Source organism: Leuciscus leuciscus (assembly GCF_965113295.1).
Source record: "Leuciscus leuciscus genome assembly, chromosome: 20".
Lineage (NCBI taxonomy): Eukaryota > Metazoa > Chordata > Actinopteri > Cypriniformes > Leuciscidae > Leuciscus > Leuciscus leuciscus.
The window spans coordinates 1,583,394-1,605,090 of NC_138744.1; the positions used below are offsets into that span (position 1 = coordinate 1,583,394).

Consider the following 21,697-nt stretch of genomic DNA (forward strand, 5'->3'; position numbering starts at 1 on the left):
AGGCTCTGGCTCGGCAGACGTGACGTGAACAGGCTCTGGCTCGGCAGACGTGACGTGAACAGGCTCTGGCTCGGCAGACGTGACGTGAACAGGCTCTGGCTCGGCAGACGTGACGTGAACAGGCTCTGGCTCGGCAGACGTGACGTGAACAGGCTCTGGCTCGGCAGACGTGACGTGAACAGGCTCTGGCTCGGCAGACGTGACGTGAACAGGCTCTGGCTCGGCAGACGTGACGTGAAGAACAGGCTCTGGCTCGGCAGACGTGACGTGAAGCTCAAATGTGTGCACCGACCACACACACCATATGGCTGTGGCCATAATTGTTAGTGTAGCCATAACTGAGGGCTCAGGTTCAGGCGTGGCGGCGGCCATCTTGTCAGGAGACACAGGCTCAGCGGCGGCCATCTTGTCAGGAGACACAGGCTCGGCGGCGGCCATCTTGTCAGGAGACACAGGCTCGGCGGCGGCCATCTTGTCAGGAGACACAGGATCGGCGGCGGCCATCTTGTCAGGAGACACCAGCTCGGACTTGGCAGGCGTGACGTGAAGAGACCCAGACATGGCAGACATGACGTGAAGAGATTCAGGCTTGGCAGGCTTGGCAGACATGACGTGAAGTGGCTCAGGCTTGGCAGGCATGACGTGAAGTGGCTCAGGCTTGGCAGGCATGACGTGAAGTGGCTCAGGCTTGGCAGGCATGACGTGAAGTGGCTCAGGCTTGGCAGGCATGACGTGAAGTGGCTCAGGCTTGGCAGGCATGACGTGAAGTGGCTCAGGCTTGGCAGGCATGACGTGAAGTGGCTCAGGCTTGGCAGGCATGACGTGAAGTGGCTCAGGCTTGGCAGGCATGACGTGAAGTGGCTCAGGCTTGGCAGGCATGACGTGAAGTGGCTCAGGCTTGGCAGGCATGACGTGAAGTGGCTCAGGCTTGGCAGGCATGACGTGAAGTGGCTCAGGCTTGGCAGATACTGTGGGTTTGTGGGGCTTCTCCTCAAAACCCACAGTAAATGAGGAACCGCTCAATAATAGGGCATAGTCAATATATTGGGCCAAGGACCAGTGGATTTTCCCCCCAGGAAGCTGGGAGCGAATGGGCTCATTCAGACTCACCCCAAATATGTCCTTGAGGGCCACGTCATTAAAATCCAACTGGCAACACAGCCCACAAAATTTCTCCACATACGTTTCCAGGGGAAGATTCCCCTGGCGTAGGTTTAGGAGGGCAACCGCTGGGTTCATTGTAGGAGGTCAAGTATTCTGTAATAAGAGGTCCACTGGAGGCAAGTTGAAAGTGAGAACCCAAGTGCAGTTTATTTTAACTAAAATAAAACATGAAACAAAAACATGGCATGAAAACAAAAACCAAATCATGAGCATAAACTTACACAGCAGCAGACTACAGGAAACAATACTTGACAAAGACACATGGCAAACATGAGGGCTTAAATACACAGACTAATGACAAAACAAGGGACACCTGTGAACAATGATCAGACAATTAACCAATGACAAGACATGGCAGGATCACATGACAAACAGGGAATCACATGACAGACATGGAAACATGACATGACACAGAAACATGACAAGAACAAACCCAAAACGTGACATTAACGTATTTCTTTGACATTTAAATAACCTAAAAAAGATCTTTTGCAAGGACACAATGATGAAAATGTGACTTATGTAAGTCTAACATAAAATGATATTGCATTTTAATGTGTGTCTTTGCCACAGACATGACCTGTTCAGACACGTTATGCTTTTTATTCTAAATCACTCTCAATTATTTTATACAGTTTAAGTAGCAGAAACCTCCGCCAAATAATTCTGATAATTTAATAATATAATAATATTGTTCGTTCATTGGCCACTTAAAAGTACAATCTGTATTATATTTTTTCCAGGGATTAATAATAATAATAAAATCCACCGGTTCACTCCGAGCAGAATCAGTCCTATTTTAACGTTTCTGTTCCTGCGTTTCTTCTGTATTATTAACGTTCAGAAACCGGTTTGATTAGAACAAATACATATTAATAACGTTATTTTGTTTTACTTTTTATATTTAGGCTATAATACTACTAAAAATAATATATCTCTTTTCTTTTCTTTGTTTAATGCCATGCCAGCTTCTATGGATATATATTCAAGGCGAGAAACAGTTTATTTTATTTTATTTAAATAAAACTAAATAAGATGCCAAACGAATTAATTTAAAGTGAAAAAGCTTACATTCCTCATTCGGCACAAATCCACATGTTTCATTATTTATGAATCAAGCTGAACTATTAGGCCTATTATGTAGGCTAAGCTTTGTACTTGGCATTATTGACGTAAAATATCATCTTTCCCATATAACAGCACAGTGAGGCGGTGGTCACGCTAAACGTCACAGATTATATTACAGACTATTCAAATTGAGTTTATATGTTTGGTTGACTGTATTTTATTGTAATAATGAACAGGCTGCGATATCCTTTAAGACCGAGTGCAGATCTAATAGGCTACTGATGCACCATATTCTCCCAACTATTTCCATAACTACGTCCATTTAAAGGTCCCATTCCATGGATTATTTTTATTATTTAATAATATTTCCAGGGGTGCCCTTATAATGTTAGTATGTTTTTTAGATAAAAAATTGTTATAATTTAGAAATAAAAGGCATATTTCCTAGCCTGATTTCATTCCCTGGTTTGAACACTCTGTTTGAAGGGGCGTGTCTGCTGTGAGACTTCAGTGTAAACACCCACTGCTGTGATTGGCTGACATGCTTGCATATGAAATATCTGGCATTACATGTGGAACTATCTGGAAAACTTTTACTATTACAGCTATTATACGGTTTTACTATTACAGCTATCTGGATTAACGAATCGTGAGAAGTTTTTTAAGTATTTAGATCTATTACCATTACATAAAAGGTTGCAGTGATGAGCATTGAGCAGATGACAGCCTGTTGATCGCGTGAAAGATCTTATCATTGCAACGCAGTTTCAGCACTCTCACTAATGATTTCACCAATGCAAACATGAGGTATATACAGTAAGAGCTTCGTTGTGCAGTGTAACAGCGTCATTGATTTCATAACGAGTTTTGGCAAGAGTCCAGATAAACTCGCGCTGTGTCACCGACAGCAGCTTGGGCGATTGGAAAGGGATTGTTCTTTGATCGCTTTCTGTATATTAATCACAGTTTAAGTAAGATTATTTTCATCCTACTAAGAGAAACGAACGATGTGAAGAGTGATCGCTACTTCCATATTAAATCACTTACCGCTTGCTGGAATATAGTTGAAATTGCCCCCTTCGTCAGTATGAAACGCTGAGAGAAGTCTGCTTGACATTATTCCAGGTTAGAAAAACAGTCCGTGGTGAAATGGACAGAGCAAGCTAACAACTTCGAATTAAACTTTTGCGGTATCCGATTATAGATAAACATCAACCACGTCTGTTGACATTTCGCCATCAATACGCCTGTGTTCCTGTGGGCGGAGGTTACGGTTCTAGTGACATCATTAAAGAAGGAAGTAGAGGGGTGTAGTCCAATCCAGCCGTTTTTTGTAGTCAACTTCTGTTAAATAAAATATCTCGCTTGGCATTGAACTTTGAGCTTTATAATTTTACAGATATTATTTATACTCTAACAACAACATTACACACTAACTAAAGTTTGAAACATGGGATCACATAGAACGGGACCTTTAAGACATAAACTGTTTTTAGTGAATCTCCAAGCCGGTCATTTTGACATACTTTTGTGTACATTTGATAGTTTAGACACGCACATGAAACCCAAAGTATAATTTGCTTGTCTCTTGTATCTCTTGCGCAGATTTTTGTGCTTTTAATAGCTCTTTTAATTATTTAACGCATCCCACAATTTAGCAACAGTAGCTAGACTGCATTTTACAACAATCACTGATCGTGCTGATTCTGTCGTTAAGTTTGAGTTTTAGGGAGAATTGACAGCGTAATGCTGCGAAGGGAAGAAGTTGCGGATGCGGATTAACAGAATGCGGCTATAGTTTTTAATGGTTTTACCTCAATATATTATTTTTTATAATCTTTGGAAGCCGAAATCTAAAATAAAATCAGACTAATATCACAGAGCTTAAGTGTAACCAGGCTACGTTTGAATGTTTAATTCTGTCCTCCGTCGTCACTCATTAAGCAGGGCTGTAGTGTTGTGCAAGCTGTGGCACCGCGTGAGAGAAGAGGAAGTCGCTGACCACTGGATTTGTTCCTTCTAAGAGAGTAAACTCTTACTCCGTAATTTATGGTCATACAGATAAAAGCAAGACATAATTAAATGTATAATGTACATGTTAAATGTATATCATGATGTCAAAGTGTCAGAGATGGGAAGGACAAATACTTTGTTACTGTACTCAAGTAGATTTTTCTGATATTTTTACTTTCCTATTTATTTTTGTGCCGACTTTTTACTTTTACTCCTTACATTTTTAACATGAATATCGGTACTTTCCACTACAAGACGACCCGACAGATTCGGCGGCATTCATTCGCGGTAACGTTAGCACATAGTAGTATGGACGGTGACATCATTGAAAATGAAGAAAACGAAGATCCCAGAGATTCGGCAGACAAGCAGCAAGACATTCCCAATCATCCTTTGAGGAATACATTTGATAACTTGCGGTCTCTCTCTCCCTGTCCATCCCAGACACACACACACACACACACACACACGTTTTTTCACTCACTCACTGTCCTACACACAATTACGTTATGTACTATACAGAAGGTGTGTATACCCTAGTTGCTCCCGAGTTCTCCCGAAGGGATTCAGGACAAATCCATGCACATCTACAGATTTGAGGGCATACATCACTTGCCATTTTTCTTTTGCTGGATGTCTATTGTCTATTTGCATATCAATAAAGATTTTTTTAATACAATGCACATTGAATTTGTAATTTCTCCAACTTTTATAGCACTTCAATTGTAAAAATTGTGAGCCTGACATATTACATTTATTATCATTAGCACTCCATGTTCAGAGATTTACTAGCTGTCAGTTCATTTCTGATATGTTGCTGCCATCTAGTGGTTGTTAGTTGTAACTCTAAAAGTATGGGGAACTTCTTAATTAATGTCTGTTTAGTAATTCATATTTTATCCTTTATTTGCTTTCCAGAAGCCATATTCAAGCACACACACATACATGTAGATTCCTTTAAATGTTAAGGGGAAGATTAAAAAGAGAAACTGGATCTGCATCGCTGCAGATGAGCGGCTGAGCATATCTTCATCAAGCCATCGCAAATCAAAGTGTAAGTCGCAGACGCTTAACACACAGTCATCATCATTAAAAGTAAAGAAACGAAATGATCTTACCAGCTGTTCTGAGACCAGAATCTGCTCAAATCTGCTGATCTGAGATCAGAATCTGCTCAAATCTGCTGATCTGAGACCAGAATCTGCGCAATCTGCTGATCTGAGACCAGAATCTGCGCAAATCTGCTGTTCTGAGACCAGAATCTGCTGTTCTGAGACTAGAATCTGCTCAAATCTTCTGTCCTCAGACCAGAATCTGCTCAAATCTGCTGATCTGAGACCAGAATCTGCTGTTCTGAGACCTGAATCTGCTCAAATCTGCTGTCCTCAGACCAGAATCTGCTCTAATCTGCTGATCTGAGGGGCGAGACTGAGAGAGCTACATGGAGATACATGGAAAAATATGCACCAAACAAGCCACTTTGAATTTTGCTGTTTTCATGAATACAAAAGTTGGGTGACCCTCCCCCTAGACTAAACAAAGTTGGATGACACTCCCCCTAGACTAAACAAAGTTGGGTGACCCTCCCCCTAGACTAAACAAAGTTGGATGACCCTCCCCTCAACAAAGAATAAAAATACGTGACCCTCCCCTATTTTCCTCCGGTGGTCCATTCCATAAATATCAAACGGTCCCTAAATGGTTGTCATTCGCAAGGCTACTTTTACTTTTATACTTTAAGTAAATTTCCAAAATGTGCCTGTATTTTGTTACTTTTACTTGAGTAAAGAAGTTAAATCAGTACTTCTACTTTTATCAGAGTATTTTTTAACACAAGTATCTGTACTTCTACTTGAGTGCGGAAAGGGAGTACTTTTGCCATTGTTACAGAGCAGGCTCCCGCACCGCCTCCTCTTCACCACCGGAGGGAACCTTCCCCGGAATATTAACTTTACCCATTGAACTCCATTTCCCATAATACCGCTTACCTGGGACTGATTGCGTTACACACCTGCACCTCATTTACACACACTCATATAAACCACTTCCACACACACATTCAATGCGAAGTCTTGATTCTGCCCCGGCCATCATTTCTGAGCGTTTATTCCTGTGTTTGAGTTCTGTTACTGACCTTGGACTGTTTATCGTTTCTGATTCTCTGCTGCCTGCCCTGACCTGGATTGTCTATTGATTCCTGATTCTTGCTGCCTGCCTCGACCCTTGCCTGTTCACCTGGTTTGTCTCTGCCTAGCCTGCTTTGCCCTGTCTGCTGTGTTTGACCCTGCCTGTCTTGACTACTCTATAATAAAGCTGCAAATGGATCCCACTGTCTCTGCCTCATCACAACAGCCATCTCTGCAAAGTGTGTTTTTCAGTGTGACTATCAGTCCTGCAGAATCACCTTAATGAGGAGCAGTTCATGTGTTCAGTCATTTACAGATCAAACACATGAACTCACAGCAGCAGGAGAAATAGAGCAAACGCTTTAAAAATATGAATTCTCTTACATCATATGAACAGACGTAAGAATAATTTGATGAATTTGATCAAGTTGTTTTAATAGCTTTGCTTGTAATTAATGAAATAGTAGTTATTTCCCTGCATTTTATTCCATTTTGATTATACTTTATGATGAAGGGGGTGGATTGGAATCCACTGCTGCTTCAATGTATATGTAATGAGTGATTATAATCAAGGTATTAATCAATATTTTTCCTACTAAATATCAGATGAGTTGAATGACTTCTCTGGAGATTTTACTTTGTTATAGAAGTCACCAGTGTGATTACTGAAATGACCTACAAACTCCTGTGAGAGTCTTGAAGCTGAACTTCTGCTGATGAAACTGCAAACTATCTTCAGTAAAACTTTTCTTCAATTTATTATAATTCTGACTCTGGGTCTTCTTTCAAACATCTGGTCCTTGGGTCCTAAACTGTTAACCTAACAATGAATTCACAGTAGCCGCGTTTCCATTACCCTTCAAATTGCGCAAATTGAAATTGCGCATTGAAAATACGCCCAATGGAAACAACGTCAATTTCACAAAAACTTTCATTTATCGCAAACAAGTTTATGCTCGCATGAGGTGGTTTTTCAGGCAATTCGAAAAAGAAATATTTCGCAAAACTGCAATGGAAACAGTTTTTGCGCATTTACAGGTCACCTGACGTAGACGACGCAGTGTGTTTGCACAGAATACGAGACAGAGTTCTTTATTAAATTCATATAAGGCAAAAGAATTACAGGAATAACGGATTCTAAACCTCAAATAAATGCCACAATCAAGACCTCGAAGCAGATATGAGGGAGAAACACCCAGAAACTCCTCATATGTGCCGCTCACAAGTATAATAAGGATCGTTTACCATTAATGCTTGGAAAACACATACATCTCCTTCGATTAATAATAATGGCTACTGCAGTGGCTGGGATATAGTACATAAAGTTTTAGTCGCATAACATCGGTTAATGGAAACGGCGTCATTTCGCAATAGCTTTTTGTCGACATTTAGAAGAAGAAAAAAATAAAAAAAATTTTTTTTTTTTTTTTTTTTAAATCGCAGAAGTTTTGCGCAAATCTGTAATGGAAGCGCGCCTAGTGACAGTTTCATGTGAGAGTAACGTATGATCTTACCTCAGTTTCTCCAGTTTACAGTGAGGATTCTCCAGTACAGCAGAGAGCAGCTTCACTCCTGAGTCTCCTAGTTCATTATATGACAGGCTCAGTGTTCTCAGGTGTGAGGGGTTTGATCTCAGAGCTGAAGCCAGAGCAACACAACCTTCATCTGTCACACCACAATCATTCAACCTGTAGAGAACAATGACACACTCTTCACTCTCTCAGATCAAAACAGAAATCTTTGCTTTTCTTGATTGTGTTTATAATTTGTGCAATATCTCTTTTTGTAAACAATTAATTCAATATATCAGTAAATTTAACTGTTATTCTAAGATATTATGTCTCTATGTGAGGGAGAAAGATTATATGAAACTGATCAAATGGAATACATTGAATACATTACATACATTAAATATACATGTTTACTCTGGGGTCCTTCGGGTCAAAAATGACCCGAAGCGTTTAAATAAAAAAATATTAAAAATTGTAGCTTCATCAGAATGGTCCGAAACTTGGTGACTTTGTTGGTACTTGGTATATGAACACCCAAAAAAATTGGGGACAGGATTTGAATAGTCTAAGTGGCTGTAAAAAAAATTGTCACACTCAGGACATTCGGGTCAAAAATGACCCCCATAGGAAATGAAGGGGAAATTGGCAAAAATGTGACAATACAGAGTTTTTTTGTGCGTACAATCTACAAATGAGCCACGATCCTGAAAAAAAGCACACAACAGTGAAGGGGTGAATCTGTAAAACATCAAGAGTGCAAAACAGACACACACACACACACACACACACACACACAAACAAACACACTTTTATACATACACACTAATAAATTCAGATTACAAAAATCTGTTTTGAATTTTTAAAAATCACAGCTTCATCAGAATGTTATGAAACTTGGTAACTTTTATGGTATTAGGTATGTGAACACACACAAAAATTTAGGTCACGATCCAAGCATGCTAAGTGGTCATCACACTTCTGCCCTTTGGTCAAAAATGACCCCCATAGGAAATGAATGGGAAATTGGCAAAAATATGAAAATATTCATATAGAGTTTTTTTGTGCATACAATTTTGTGCAAAACAGACAAACTCACACACACACACATACACAATTTTGGAAAATGTGTGAAATAAAAGCAATTATTCATCAATGTAAGAAATAAACTGCACAGCAATGAAAGCATGAGACTAAGCCATCAATGTTGCAAAATAGACACACTCGCACACACATAGGGAAATATGAAACTGAAAGCTGATCCCTCCCCACCTGGTCCCTCCCGAGCTCGTCCCTAACCAACCAAAAGGTGGAGATGCAAAAGGTGCTTGCCACAGGAGTGTAAAACGGGCACCATTTGCTCACGGTGTCACATTCCTATCTGCAAGAGACACTCTGTCAGTTTATGTGAAAACTGTAATCTGTAATTAGTATGTAAATAATATGTAAATAGTTAGGATACTTTTATATTTCTCTAATTTACGGTTTGATAATTATTATACTTTTGCTGTTATTTTAGTTTTTTTGTTTATAATTTCCGTTGCCAATTTTGAGTTACTGTTCATAGAATAGCCTGTGTAAATAGTATGCAAATAATATAAATATATAGTTATGATATTTAAAACAATCTATTTTTCATTGTTTGATAATAATTATTATACTTTTACTGTTAGTTTTTCGATCATTATTTGATGTTGCCAATTTTGAGTTACTGTTCATTGAATACTGTTCATTGAATTTGTTCATTGAATTTTGAGTTACTGTTCATTGAATACTGTTCATTGAATTTGTTCATTGAATTCAAAATGTTTATTGTCAAAGATTAATAAAAAATATGTTATGACTGAAAGAATTGCATTTTTATTAAGTTAGAATTAAAACATCGGGTAACAAAATCCTTTCAATTAGTTATCTTTCTAATGCAATGTTCAGGTTTGACTGAATTATAAAGTAAAACTGGCGCTTCAAATTACCCTTTAAACCAACCAAACAAACAAAAAAATGACAAAAATAGTCTTTGAGAATCTGTTATTATATTTTAAAATCAACAACCTGAAAAAAAAATGGGCAAATATGTGCAAAAATCACTAGAATTCGCAAGCCTTTCTACAGAAAGCTGTAAATCCATCTAGTGGTAAAAATGTGCTATTGCGTGATAAAAATGCTCAGTGTATCCACCAGATGGCACCCATCTCATTTAAAAAATTGTTTTCATGAGGCCTAGGCTTGACTCTAAAATGAAATTCAGCTTTAATAAAAAAAAAAAAAAATATATATATATATATATATATGAAGAGTTCAGATGCAAAAGCCTCTAAATGCCATCTGAAATTTGCTTATAGAATGATCATTTTTATCAAGCTCCTATATTTAAATTCAATAATTTCACTTAAATGGCAATGAAGATTACCTATTAATTGTCATTTAAGTGAAATTACTGAACTTAAATACACAAGCTTGATAAAAATGATCATTCTATAAGAAAATTTCAGATGGCATTTAGAGGCTTTTGCATCTGAACTCTTCATATATATAAATTTTCCATTATATTCAATGGGAAAAAATGGGTCATAATTATTGCATAAATATTAATTATAAATCATAAAATTCTCTCAAAACACCAAAAAATAAAATAAAAAATATTATAAAAAAAATAAAAAATAAAATAATATATTTAAGATTTTTTTTTATATATATTAATTTTGCCCTCCGGGTCATTTTTGACCCGAAGGTCCTGGGTGTGAGTGTTCAATGAAGGACCCCAGAGGGTTATATGCATACATTACAAATGCATATATTTGAATATAAATTTGTCACACAAATATCATAAAAAGTGGTTAAGTAGATCACAAATCAGGTCAGATAGGTGGAGGGTTTAAAAGCTGAAGTGTGACTCATATTTTTTGTTAAACCATTAATTTATAATGTTTAAGTAAGAACTGTTATAATGTTTTAACAGTGATGCTTGTTCTCAGTGTTACTTACTCAGCGAATCTAGTTGCTGTAACCACAGGCATCAGCTTCTGGAGAACTTCATCTCCAGTGTTCTGTGTGACACTAATTGAAAATAAAAAAATAAATAAGTTAACTATTCATGCTAACAATAATAATAATAATAATAATAATAATTCATATCATAAGTAAATAATACATTATACCTTCCTAAATACCCTCAACTATTGTTTTAATGAAACACTGCTTTATAAAGGACATGTGAAAAAGTTGTTTTATATCTATAACTGTAGAAGCCTCTTATTCAGCCATCACAGATTTGTTTTTTCTTTAAAAAAAGTCTTTTTGTACCTGCATCAGCAAATTATTCGTAGAAATTAAGCACACGAGTTTGTTTGCTTGTTACTTGTTTATTTACCTACTTGTTTATTTAATAATTTACTTAGTTTTTATTGTCTCAGGAAATGTTACAAGCAACTTAATACTTCTCTTGTGGCCCCTGGTGAAAAAAATGTGTATTTTCATAAATCAAGAAGTGTTTTGTGTTCAACAAGTTGTCTTTGAAATGAGAAGTAAGCTAATCTAATCTTTTATCCTCACAGCGCGTCAGTTATGCGGTGATGCACTATGAAATTATTGCAGGGCAAATAAACTGTAATATTAATGATAAAAGTAGCCTAATAATAATAATAACAACAGTAATGTAATATGCCCTGCGTGCCCGTCCGCTACGCCACTGTAAAGAGCTAAACGCCACCAGGAACGGCATCAAGGCCATTAACTGTTTCATCAAGTTTACTTCGGCGTCCGCATGACGTGATTTTCATCATCAGGAGGATCCGCTTAAAGCCCAATTTTAGTGATGGCGCAGACGGTGCGCACACAACGCTCAAATGAGTTTACTTTGAAAGGCTTGCACACTCAACTGTAAATGAAGTTACACGGGTCCTTCTGAGGATTGTAGACTCGAGTCCTCAGCATTAAACACTAGAATGAGACGCTCTAGTAAGTGTGCATGGCTACGTCACACATGTTCCCGGCCCACGGTCACGCCACAAAAATACTATTAAAACTTCATTTAGGAAAAATACTTCCTATTAAATGATTTTATATTAACTGGCTTTTTTATTAATGCAATACAGTGAATGACAGCCGTCTGTGTCTCCCAGTGTCTTACATTATTGTCAGTTTAGTGTTCAGTGATTAATTTACACAGAAACAAAAGATAACATGTATGCCTTCATCTCCAAATACATTATCTGTGTCTTACATTTCATAATGAACTCAGATAAACTCATTGCCGACTCGTTTTCTATCAGTTCTTTTACATGAATTAGAATGTGTGCAAAGGATTGTGGGAGATCGAAGAACACGAAGGATATAATTGATGCATCCTTCAAATGAGCTGAATTAAAGACACACAATGAAGTCTGTCTTCAAAACAGCCTTCAAACTGAGACGGCCTTCAGAGGCGCTTGATGACGTGGCAGTCGAGATATGCAGTCTTACTAGGACACAGCCACGGTTTGAGAAACACCCGCAAATTATGTACAATATCCCAGAAATCAATCTGTGTCCCGTGATTTAAACACCTCTGATCTCTTAGTTTCTCTTTGTTCATAATGTTTTAGACTGTAGTGATTGCACTCAGTGTTACTTACTGATCATTCCTGCCTCCAATTAAGCTGTTCAGGTCAAACTTCTGCAGTGTCTTCTCTGAGGACAACAACACAAACACTAAAGCTGACCACTGAGACGAGGAGAGTTTCACAGCACGTAATCCTCCATACGTATGAGGTTTAGCTTCGTTCACTAGAGAAAGATCACCCAGTTCATTCAGACAATGAAACAGATTGATGTATTTATCTGGAGAGGGATTCTCACTGATCTTTTCTTTAATATAGTCAACTGTTTTCTTATTGTTGTGAGAGCTGTTTGCTGTCTGTGTCTTTAGTTCTTGTAAGAGACTCTGATTAGACTTCACTGACAGACCCAGAAGGAAACGAAGGAAAAGGTCCAGATGGCCATTTTTACTGTCTAAAGCCTCATCCACAGCTCTCTGATGGAGATCAGATAGGGAAACTTTGTCTCCATTAGTTGGTTTGATAATCTGGTCAAACACATTGATGTTATTGTTGATAAAGGAGAGATGCACATATAGAGCTGCTAGATGTTCCTGAATGCTCAGATGAACAAAGCAGAAGACTTTCCCCTGATACAAGCCCAACTCCTCTCTGAAGATCTGAGTGCACAATCCTGAGTAAACTGATGCTTCTGTCTCATCAATGCCACACTCGCTCAAGTCTTCCTCATAGAAGATCAGGTTGCCTTTCACAAGCTGCCGATAAGCCAGTTTCCCCAGTTTGACAATCATGTCTTCATCTTTCACCTTCTTCTCATAGTCCTTCTCATGTTTGATGTTGGTCTGAATGAGCAGGAAGTGTGTGTACATCTGAGTGAGAGTCTTGGGAATCTCTCCTCTCTCTGCTTCACTCAACATCTTCTCTAGAACAGTGGCTGAGATCCAGCAGAACACTGGGATGTGGCACATAATAAAGAGGCTCCTTGAGGACTTCAGGTGTGAGATGATCCTCTCGGCCAGACTCTGATCACTGATTCTCTTCCTGAAGTATTCCTTCTTCTGTGTGTCACTGAAGCCTCGTACCTCTGTCACTCGATGGACACACTCAGAGGGGACGTGATCCGCTGCTGCTGGTCTGGAGGTGATCCAGATGAGAGCAGAGGGAAGCAGATTCCCCACAATGAGGTTCGTCAGCAGCTCGTCCACTGAGGCTGATTCAGTCACATCCCACAACCTCACATCGCTCTGAAAATCCAGAGTCAGACGACACTCATCCAGACCATCGAAGATGAACAACACTTTATACTCATCACTGGATATTTCCATTTCTTTTGTTTCAGGGAAAAAGCGATGAAGAAGATCTGAAAGACTGAGTGTTTTGTCCTTCATCAAGTTGAGCTCTCTGAAAGCAAGTGGAAATATGAGCTGGACGTCCTGATTCTCTTTCCCTTCAGCCCAGTCCAGGATGAGCTTCTGCACAGAGACTGTTTTCCCAATGCCAGCGACTCCCTTTGTCAGCACAGTTCTGATGTGTTTGTCTTGTCCAGGTAAAGGTCTAAAGATGTCACTGCATTTGATCGATGTGTCCTCTGTTTCTGCTCTCCTGGACTGTGTCTCAATCTGTCTCACCTCATGCTCATTATTGATCTCTCCACTTCCACTCTCTGTGATGTAGAGCTCTGTGTAGATCTCATTCAGGAGTGTTGGGTTTCCCCGCTTTGATATTCCCTCATTCAAACACTCAAACTTCTGTCTCAGATTTGATCTCAATGTGTTGAGGACTTCAGCAGGTTTAGAGTCATTGCTGTAAGATTAAAATACCACATTATTACACAAGTCAGAGAGGTAAATAGCCATAAATTACAAAACTATTTATGGGACACAGAACATCATTAGGTTTCTGAAATGTGTTCATTATTAATCATGTGTTTGAGTGATTTGTGATGTGAATTTCAGCATCTAAAATTAAACAACAACAAAAAAGTCCTACATTTTACCTGAAACCAGGATACATGCTTTCATTAAAGTCTTGTGGTTGAATCACAGGCTTGTACACAGTTTTGTTTTTGTTTGTCCTGAATGAAGAGGGTAAAGAATCAAACACACTGATATTGATGTAATTGTGTCATTAACTGAGTAACAGACCAACAGCTTTTACAGTGTGTGAATGTATTAACAGTACAATACATAGAGCTTTACACAAGAGCACAATGATAATCATTAATAAACTGAAACTTACAGGATTTGAACTTAGAATGATTCGGTTCCAATCTAGATCATTAAACTGCTGTATACTAATAACAATTTTATAAGAATCAAATACTATAAGAATAACTTTTATAGAAGTGATATACCTGTGATCAGGCCATTTGTCTCCACTCTTAAACTTCATTGGCTGATCCATAGAGAAGTTACTCTTCATAGACACACAGCTGGACTCTGGGTTTGAGCTCTTCTGCTGGACTGAACTGGTTTTCAAACTAAGTAAAATAAAAAGCATACAGACTTATAAATGTTGTGCATTTTTACTGGAATCTTCTGTCTAAGGAAAGACCAGGGAGTGTTGTAACACTTTTGCTTTAATGTCTTTAATGTGTTTCAAACTTTGATTACAATTATTTTGAGAAATTAACTCACTGGTTTGCAAAATGTTATGCATGATTAAAACATTTTATTAAACCGACCGATAATATTAGGAATTATGAATTCAAAACAAACAAATTGAAAACAACTATAGAATTTTAGAATGATTCAACTCAGGTGAACATCAACCACGATCACATGACTCTTCTCAAAGGCACAATGGAGGACGAAGGCTCAACCGACTAAAGAGATCAATGTTTAGCTGACCTTTAAAGGGGAAATGAAGCAGTCAGTCAAGTTTATATGATTTACAAGATGGATTTCCACTATAATCAACAATTATATAAGAAACATGACAAATGTAAACATATAAAAGAAAAAAGAAAAACCGTTATATCTTTCACGGACAGGGCGCCACCATTGTGCAGTATTCTAACATGTGACGTCACAGGGTTGGTTGGCTTTAATAAACCTGGCTGAATGTAGGAATATCCCGACATCAAACTGTCTACACCACGGTGTTTTGACCGCGAACAACTAACGACGTCTAACGTTATATGTTATATAAAGCAGATGGACTCTGACACGGTGGGCATCGCAGTCGATCGCAGTACAACAGCCACAATGACACCAGGTAGCGTTGCCAACCCACTCTTCTAAACCACCACTGGCTGTTCGACATAACGACATACCACTGCTCGGTTCCCACGCCGTATCAGCTCAAATGCATATATTAATACATGCTAACTTACATGGTGTTGACAAGAGACAGGAATCTGATGGCAGACATCGCGAACAATGTTTCCATGTGCAGTTTGTTAACTGTGATGAAGACGAGCCTACCAGCTCGTCTTCGGGGTAGAATGTGAGTCCGTATATGGATGTAAAAGGATGGCGCACTCGCAGAAGCACTTCGTGCAAGGTGGAATTTATTTACAGTGCCAATAAGAAGACCGTCCACAGTGAAGTATATGTACAGGTGCACCCAAAAAGAAAAGAAAAAAAACTCTAAAAATACAACAACAAACAAAAACAAAAAAAACTCTTCAACAAAAAAAACGTATCTACCATACACCAGTTCACAAAGTTTTGGCTTGCTTGAGGCACCACAATTGCACTCTCGCTTTCCGACTTGGTTAACAAGTCCTGACTTTAGGATTGGCCTTGGCTTAAATAGGCCAAACTCCGCCCCTTTTTGGGACACACCAATTCCCGAAACATATAACAATTAATACACATACAAATACTTCATCTATTTGATTATCCATTCCCAATATATTATATATATTAATAATACACATATACCCAAATAAAACACATAATACATTCACACATAATACACTTAACACATAATTTTTCCATTTGACTACACACCTATTCACACTAGACAATGGTTTCGTCCGCTTCCGGTTTCGATGCGCCGACGCGACCCCACCATGACGTCATAAAAGGCCGCCGCTCGATCGTTCGATTCGGCCGATGGCGCCGGAAGACTGACTACGCCCACACAGACAAACAACACGAACGAAACAACCAGACAGTGCAATGTAAGTGTATGAAATGACCGGTGAATGAATATGGAAGGGAGAGTGGAGAAATGGATGAATGTCCAGGTGCTATCATCTAGTGATGGCCAAATGAAGTGTTTCGAAGCATTATTGCTTTCTGATACAATTGTGTCGAAAATGGTTCATTACTCGAAGCTTCATTCATATAGAAATTGCAGCACCATCTCCTGGTGAAGTAAATGTAATGCAACAAAGCTGACAACCATAAAATGCAAGTAGGCTTATATGTTAACGCCCCGTTTATTACGTGTTTACCGAGGCGATCAAAGCTGAAACAGTGTTAGTGCTGTGAAACTCATTTGTGTAGGTGAATTTTACAAATACTGATGAATTTCATGTGTTCACCTTGATAATAAAACATTAAGCATGATGTGTGTGTGTAATTATTTCTTTAGACAAGGACAGAAGATCAGACCAGCTTAAAAAAAGTTGGAAACCATCACAGAAATACTAATGGTTTCTATTAAAATACCAATAGGAACCATTGGCTTTTACCATTTAAACCACTACAGAATTCTTTTTTGTAGTGTGTTTGGGACATATTCCATTAGGATTTAATGCCCCCACCAATAGAACCCAACACATATCAGTAGAGACCCACAGAGACCACTATAATTCCCATTACAACCAATAAAATTCTCATGAAAACCATTAAATCCAATAGAATTTCGGTAATGGTTTCTATAGTTTTTTTTTTTTTTAGCAGGGCAGTATCATGTGTGAAAGCTTTATCTTGTTTAGCTGTGGGAAGCAGAACTCTTAACTTGTTAACTGGTGGGACTGATATTTTTGTATGTTGAAAAGGATGTGCTTGTGTAACTGGTTGTACTTGTATAATGTAGCAGAGGGTTTTTGAAGTTTCGGTCTTTGATGCATATTTTTATGCAACAATGTTCATATGTTCTCTAATTAATAATAAAAAAATGTGGCAGAGGGTGTGCTTTGGGTACATGCAGAAGGCTTAGACAAAGAGTTCATTAAATGGTATGGTTTTTATTCAGAAATATTATTTTCTTTGTCTTTGGTGAAAGGTGATATATATTTTTTTTTTTTACAATTTCACCAGCTTTAGAGACACCGACTACTGCAACCCACAGTGTTGCCATGGTTTGGCTTCACTTTTATAAGAAATACAGCCGCCAGGTTTCAAACCTGTCAACACTGGATTGGGCTGTCAAAGCAGTCAGGTGGTTCACTACAGGAGTGAACCAGTGTGTTTGCTTCAGAAGTCATTTTCACGTGACTAGTGACGTAATGATACAAGCTCCGAAGCAGTGGTTCATTGCAAGGACCGTTCGAGTTTGAAGCAAGCTTCGGAGCGTCGGTGTCAGACGTAACATCACTACTATCATCATCGCGTGTGCACCCGCTCCTATGATAGCGTCTATGGCAGGGAGGAACGAGATGTTGATGAATGAGGTCCGTATGTATGTGCGTATATATGCGTGTATGTGTTTGTGCCAGTGCTGCTTCCCCAGCGGTGGCAGCTAATGTGACTTTATCACATTAACATATAACGCTAGACGTCGTCTTTTTGTCTGGTACTAATAAACGTCACTAAGTTGGCTAAACACTAAGTTAGCGTTCGCTAGTTCATGCTTACAGCTGTTAGCTAATAATGACTGTACCTAACGTTAGTTGTTCGCGGTCAAAACACCGTGGTGTAGACAGTTTGAAGTCGGGATATTCCTACATTCAGCCAGGTTTATTAAAGCCAACCAACCCCGTGACGTCACATGTTAGAATACTGCACAATGGTGGTGCCCTGGCCGCGAAAGATATAACGGTTTTTCTTTTTTCTTTTATATGTTTACATTTGTCGTGTTTCTTATATAATTGTTGATTATAGTGGAAATCCATCTTGTAAATCATGTAAACTTGATTGACTGCTTCATTTCCCCTTTAAAGATAAACCACCTTACTGTACTCTTGTAACGGTACTCTTGCTGTGAAACATCACTGTTCTGACAAGACACTGTGAAGCTTTCAACAAATCTGAACCAGTGGTTAGAAAAATCCACTAAATTTTACACCTACTCCACTATATAAAGGTGGAAAAAATCTCAGCTTACACTTACTTGATGTCTTTGCTAGTATTAAGGCCCGTTCACACCAAGAACGATAACTATAAAGAGAACTATAACTATAACGATTTTTGCGTCCACACCAACGAACGATAACGGTCTTTTCACTCTAAGGACGCGCGCGCCCGCGCTGCAATTTCAAAGTAGTGAAAATGGATGACCTGCTTCTGCTTTACGTCACACAAACTGAAAAAGAAAAACAGGCGCTTTTGGGTACTCTATATCCTTAAAAGACGAGAGGAGTCCGTCGTCTTTTGAAGACAAATTTTATTCATACTTTGGAATGAATCAATATCAGTTTGCTGCATTTACACGTCTTTTACCAGCAGATGTCCTCAGCATGCTACATTCCGAGCGCATCTAGTGAATCTAGCTAGTCTAGTGCAGACTAATCTAACAGTGAATTTAGCTGACGAAGTCAATAGTGGAATAAAAACAACACCTAGTCAACACCTTTATATATATATATATATATATATATACACACACACACAATGCCTTTTTCACTGAAACTTCAAAGGAAGCAATACAGTGTTACAATACGAAACTAGATACCTGAGGTAATTTTGTTACACTATTTGCTGCTAGCCTGCATAATGATCTTACCGTTAATACTTCTCGCCATTTATTCCAAGGGTACGACCGATTGCTTTCCATATATCCATTTTTTAACATATCCTCGAAAAGGGGCTTGACTTGTCAAACAGTGGTGGATTTTTCTGTACCTCGGCGATTAACTTCTCCACAATGTCGTCTGTCATTTTAAATGCGCAAGCCCTTTAAATTAGAATGGATTCTGATTGGCAAGAGCACAATGATAATCATTAATAGGATTTGAACTTAGAATTATTCGGTTCCAATTTAGATCATTAAACTGCTGTATATTAATAACAATTTCATCAAAATCAAATACTATAAGAATAACTTTTATAGAATTGATATACCTGAGATCAGGAGGCCGTTTGTCTCCACTCTTAAACTTCATTGGCGGATCCATAGAGCAGTTACTCTTCACAGACACACAGCTGGACTCTGGGTTTGAGCTCTTCTGCTGGACTAAACTGGAACAGAGAACAGATTCAGTTTAATCCTTTAGATTACTGTGTTCAATCATTATGAGAGGAACCATATTAATATAAACACATTCATCTTTCAACTAAAAGCACTTTATAATCTTTTTATCTAACATTTATGTTAGTTTCAAAATAAAAACAGGCAATTTTTTTTTTATGTAAACTTTCTCTAGGTTCTGTGATGTAACACAATATTTAACAATGTTTGTTGAAAGTACCTGCATCCTGGAGAAGAATCTCCATCTTTGGATCCTTGTGAATCAGCCATGATGAAGCTGCAGGAGAATCTGATGAGTTTGATCTCCTCCACTGACTCTGAATGAAGAAACATTCAGACACTAAATCAGAAAAGGTTAAACAACCTTCATAATTTATATCTGGAGTGTAGGAGAAAGGGATCATGTGACTGCGTTAACTCAAGCTCATTGAGCCTTTTCACACACACAAACCCGTTGGATTTAGAATCTTATGAAAAATAACTGACACCGAGAAACGCTGATTGAACATGTTCGGGTGAAAAAGAAAACAAACCCCGACCCACATCGACACACACTGATCCGGTAAAAAAAAAAAAAAAAAAAAACGTGTTTGTCGACATTTGTGTGAATTGGCCTATGAATGTTTACACATAAGCTAAACTTCTGAAGAATCACAAACATCACGAAACACAAAGGAAACATTGAAGTGAAAGAAACCCTTTAAGGTTTCATATCAAACAATCACGTAAAATGTCCTCCAGACATTCATATTAATATGAGAAAGTCACACATGAACACTCACCTTGATCAAACTTTTACAAGATACAGGATCTCAAATCCTCCAGCTTTAACATCTTCTTGAACGTTGATAAACACTTTGATGCTCTGTTTGTTTCCGTGTCATATTTCGCATTTTTCCTGCTTAAAATGGCGACAGGAAAACTTACTTTCACTTTCTATGTGTGACGAGAGAGAGAGAGAGAGAGAGAGAGAGAGAGAGGCATGCGTGTGAGAGCAGACGTTGTTGAACGCGCATTATAAGTGGTAAATTATGTGTTCCCTTTCGAGAGGTCTCTCGTATTGCGTAAGGCTAGCTTACGCTATGGGAAAACCTCCTTTTCTCAAGAATATTGAAGCAAACTTTTTTAAACGCAGTGCAGCTGCACAGCGAGCACAACTGAGCCTGAGAGCGGTCATTGGCTGTGCTGCGGCAACTGCACAAACCTATGGCGAGGCGGCTTTGGCGCGAGGACCAATCAGGGCGTGTGGCACCCTGTCGCGACAGAGCCCGCCAGTATGGGCGTGGTCAGAGGCTATATATTGGCGTGTCTCACCTAGGTGCTCCAGATTTGTACTCCTTCAGCGACTTCTCCACTTCGCTGACCTCCGGAATAAGAAGCACTTGCCGCCGTCGAAGCGCCGGCTTCATTCGCCACCTTCAGCACGCTGTTTCGCTGTGCCATCCGGCGCGTGTATCCTTTTATTGCTATTCCTGTGTGTTCGCCGCCGCGTTCACACTCTAAAAGAGTATATTTCCGAGGCGTTGTTTCAAATTCCTCGCACCACCTGCGCCTCGTGTAGAGGTCCTCTCTTTGGCGGAACGAGCGGCCTGCAATGTTGCCGCTCGTTCCCCTTGCGCCCGCGACTAGCTCTCTCTACGTTCGGAGAGCTACCCCGCCCTCGCGCCCCCGTTTCGCGAGTCATGCAGAGCCCTCTCGAGCTCTCTGCATGACCCAGACGGACAGTTTCACGACGCTCGCTGAAACTTCATCTCTCACATCGGTGAAAGGAAGAAAGAGAGTGTTTGAGTCCCGCCGAGGCCAGCCCAACTTCAATTTCTCACACATTTCCCAGCCCCCTCTTCAGTTAGGGCAGCTGGAAATGTCAATATTGCAGCAAACAAGCCTGTTATAAAACATGCTCACCTGCAAACAAACGCCATTTCTACACTTGACAAAATTTGTGAGAGAACCTTTCTGTTCTCTGTCTTACGCCATT

General features: G+C 39.1%; 1 protein-coding gene across 21 annotated transcripts in view; it reads right to left on the reverse strand.

Moving 5' to 3' along the window:
• The window catches only part of LOC309484380 (protein NLRC3-like), a 93,634-nt gene extending 72,956 nt beyond the window's left edge, over positions 1-20,678 (reverse strand). For 7 of the 21 annotated variants that reach the window (XM_082150657.1, XM_082150668.1, XM_082150656.1 and 4 more), the window contains exons 1-8: positions 20,502-20,676; positions 19,940-20,059; positions 19,593-19,709; positions 14,768-14,893; positions 14,411-14,488; positions 12,493-14,217; positions 10,865-10,936; positions 7,886-8,059 (exon numbers count right to left, since the gene is read on the reverse strand). In XM_082150657.1, the coding sequence (XP_082006783.1) occupies positions 7,886-8,059; positions 10,865-10,936; positions 12,493-14,217; positions 14,411-14,488; positions 14,768-14,893; positions 19,593-19,709; positions 19,940-20,052 (2,405 nt within the window). In that variant the 5' untranslated portion in view covers positions 20,053-20,059; positions 20,502-20,676. Of the gene's footprint in view, positions 1-7,885; positions 8,060-10,864; positions 10,937-12,492; positions 14,218-14,410; positions 14,489-14,767; positions 14,894-19,254; positions 19,445-19,592; positions 19,710-19,939; positions 20,060-20,501 lie in introns of those variants that run through there. The other 14 variants (XM_082150661.1, XM_082150658.1, XM_082150669.1 and 11 more) reach the window with 12 other exon arrangements.
• Between the last annotated feature and the right edge of the window lie 1,019 nt (positions 20,679-21,697).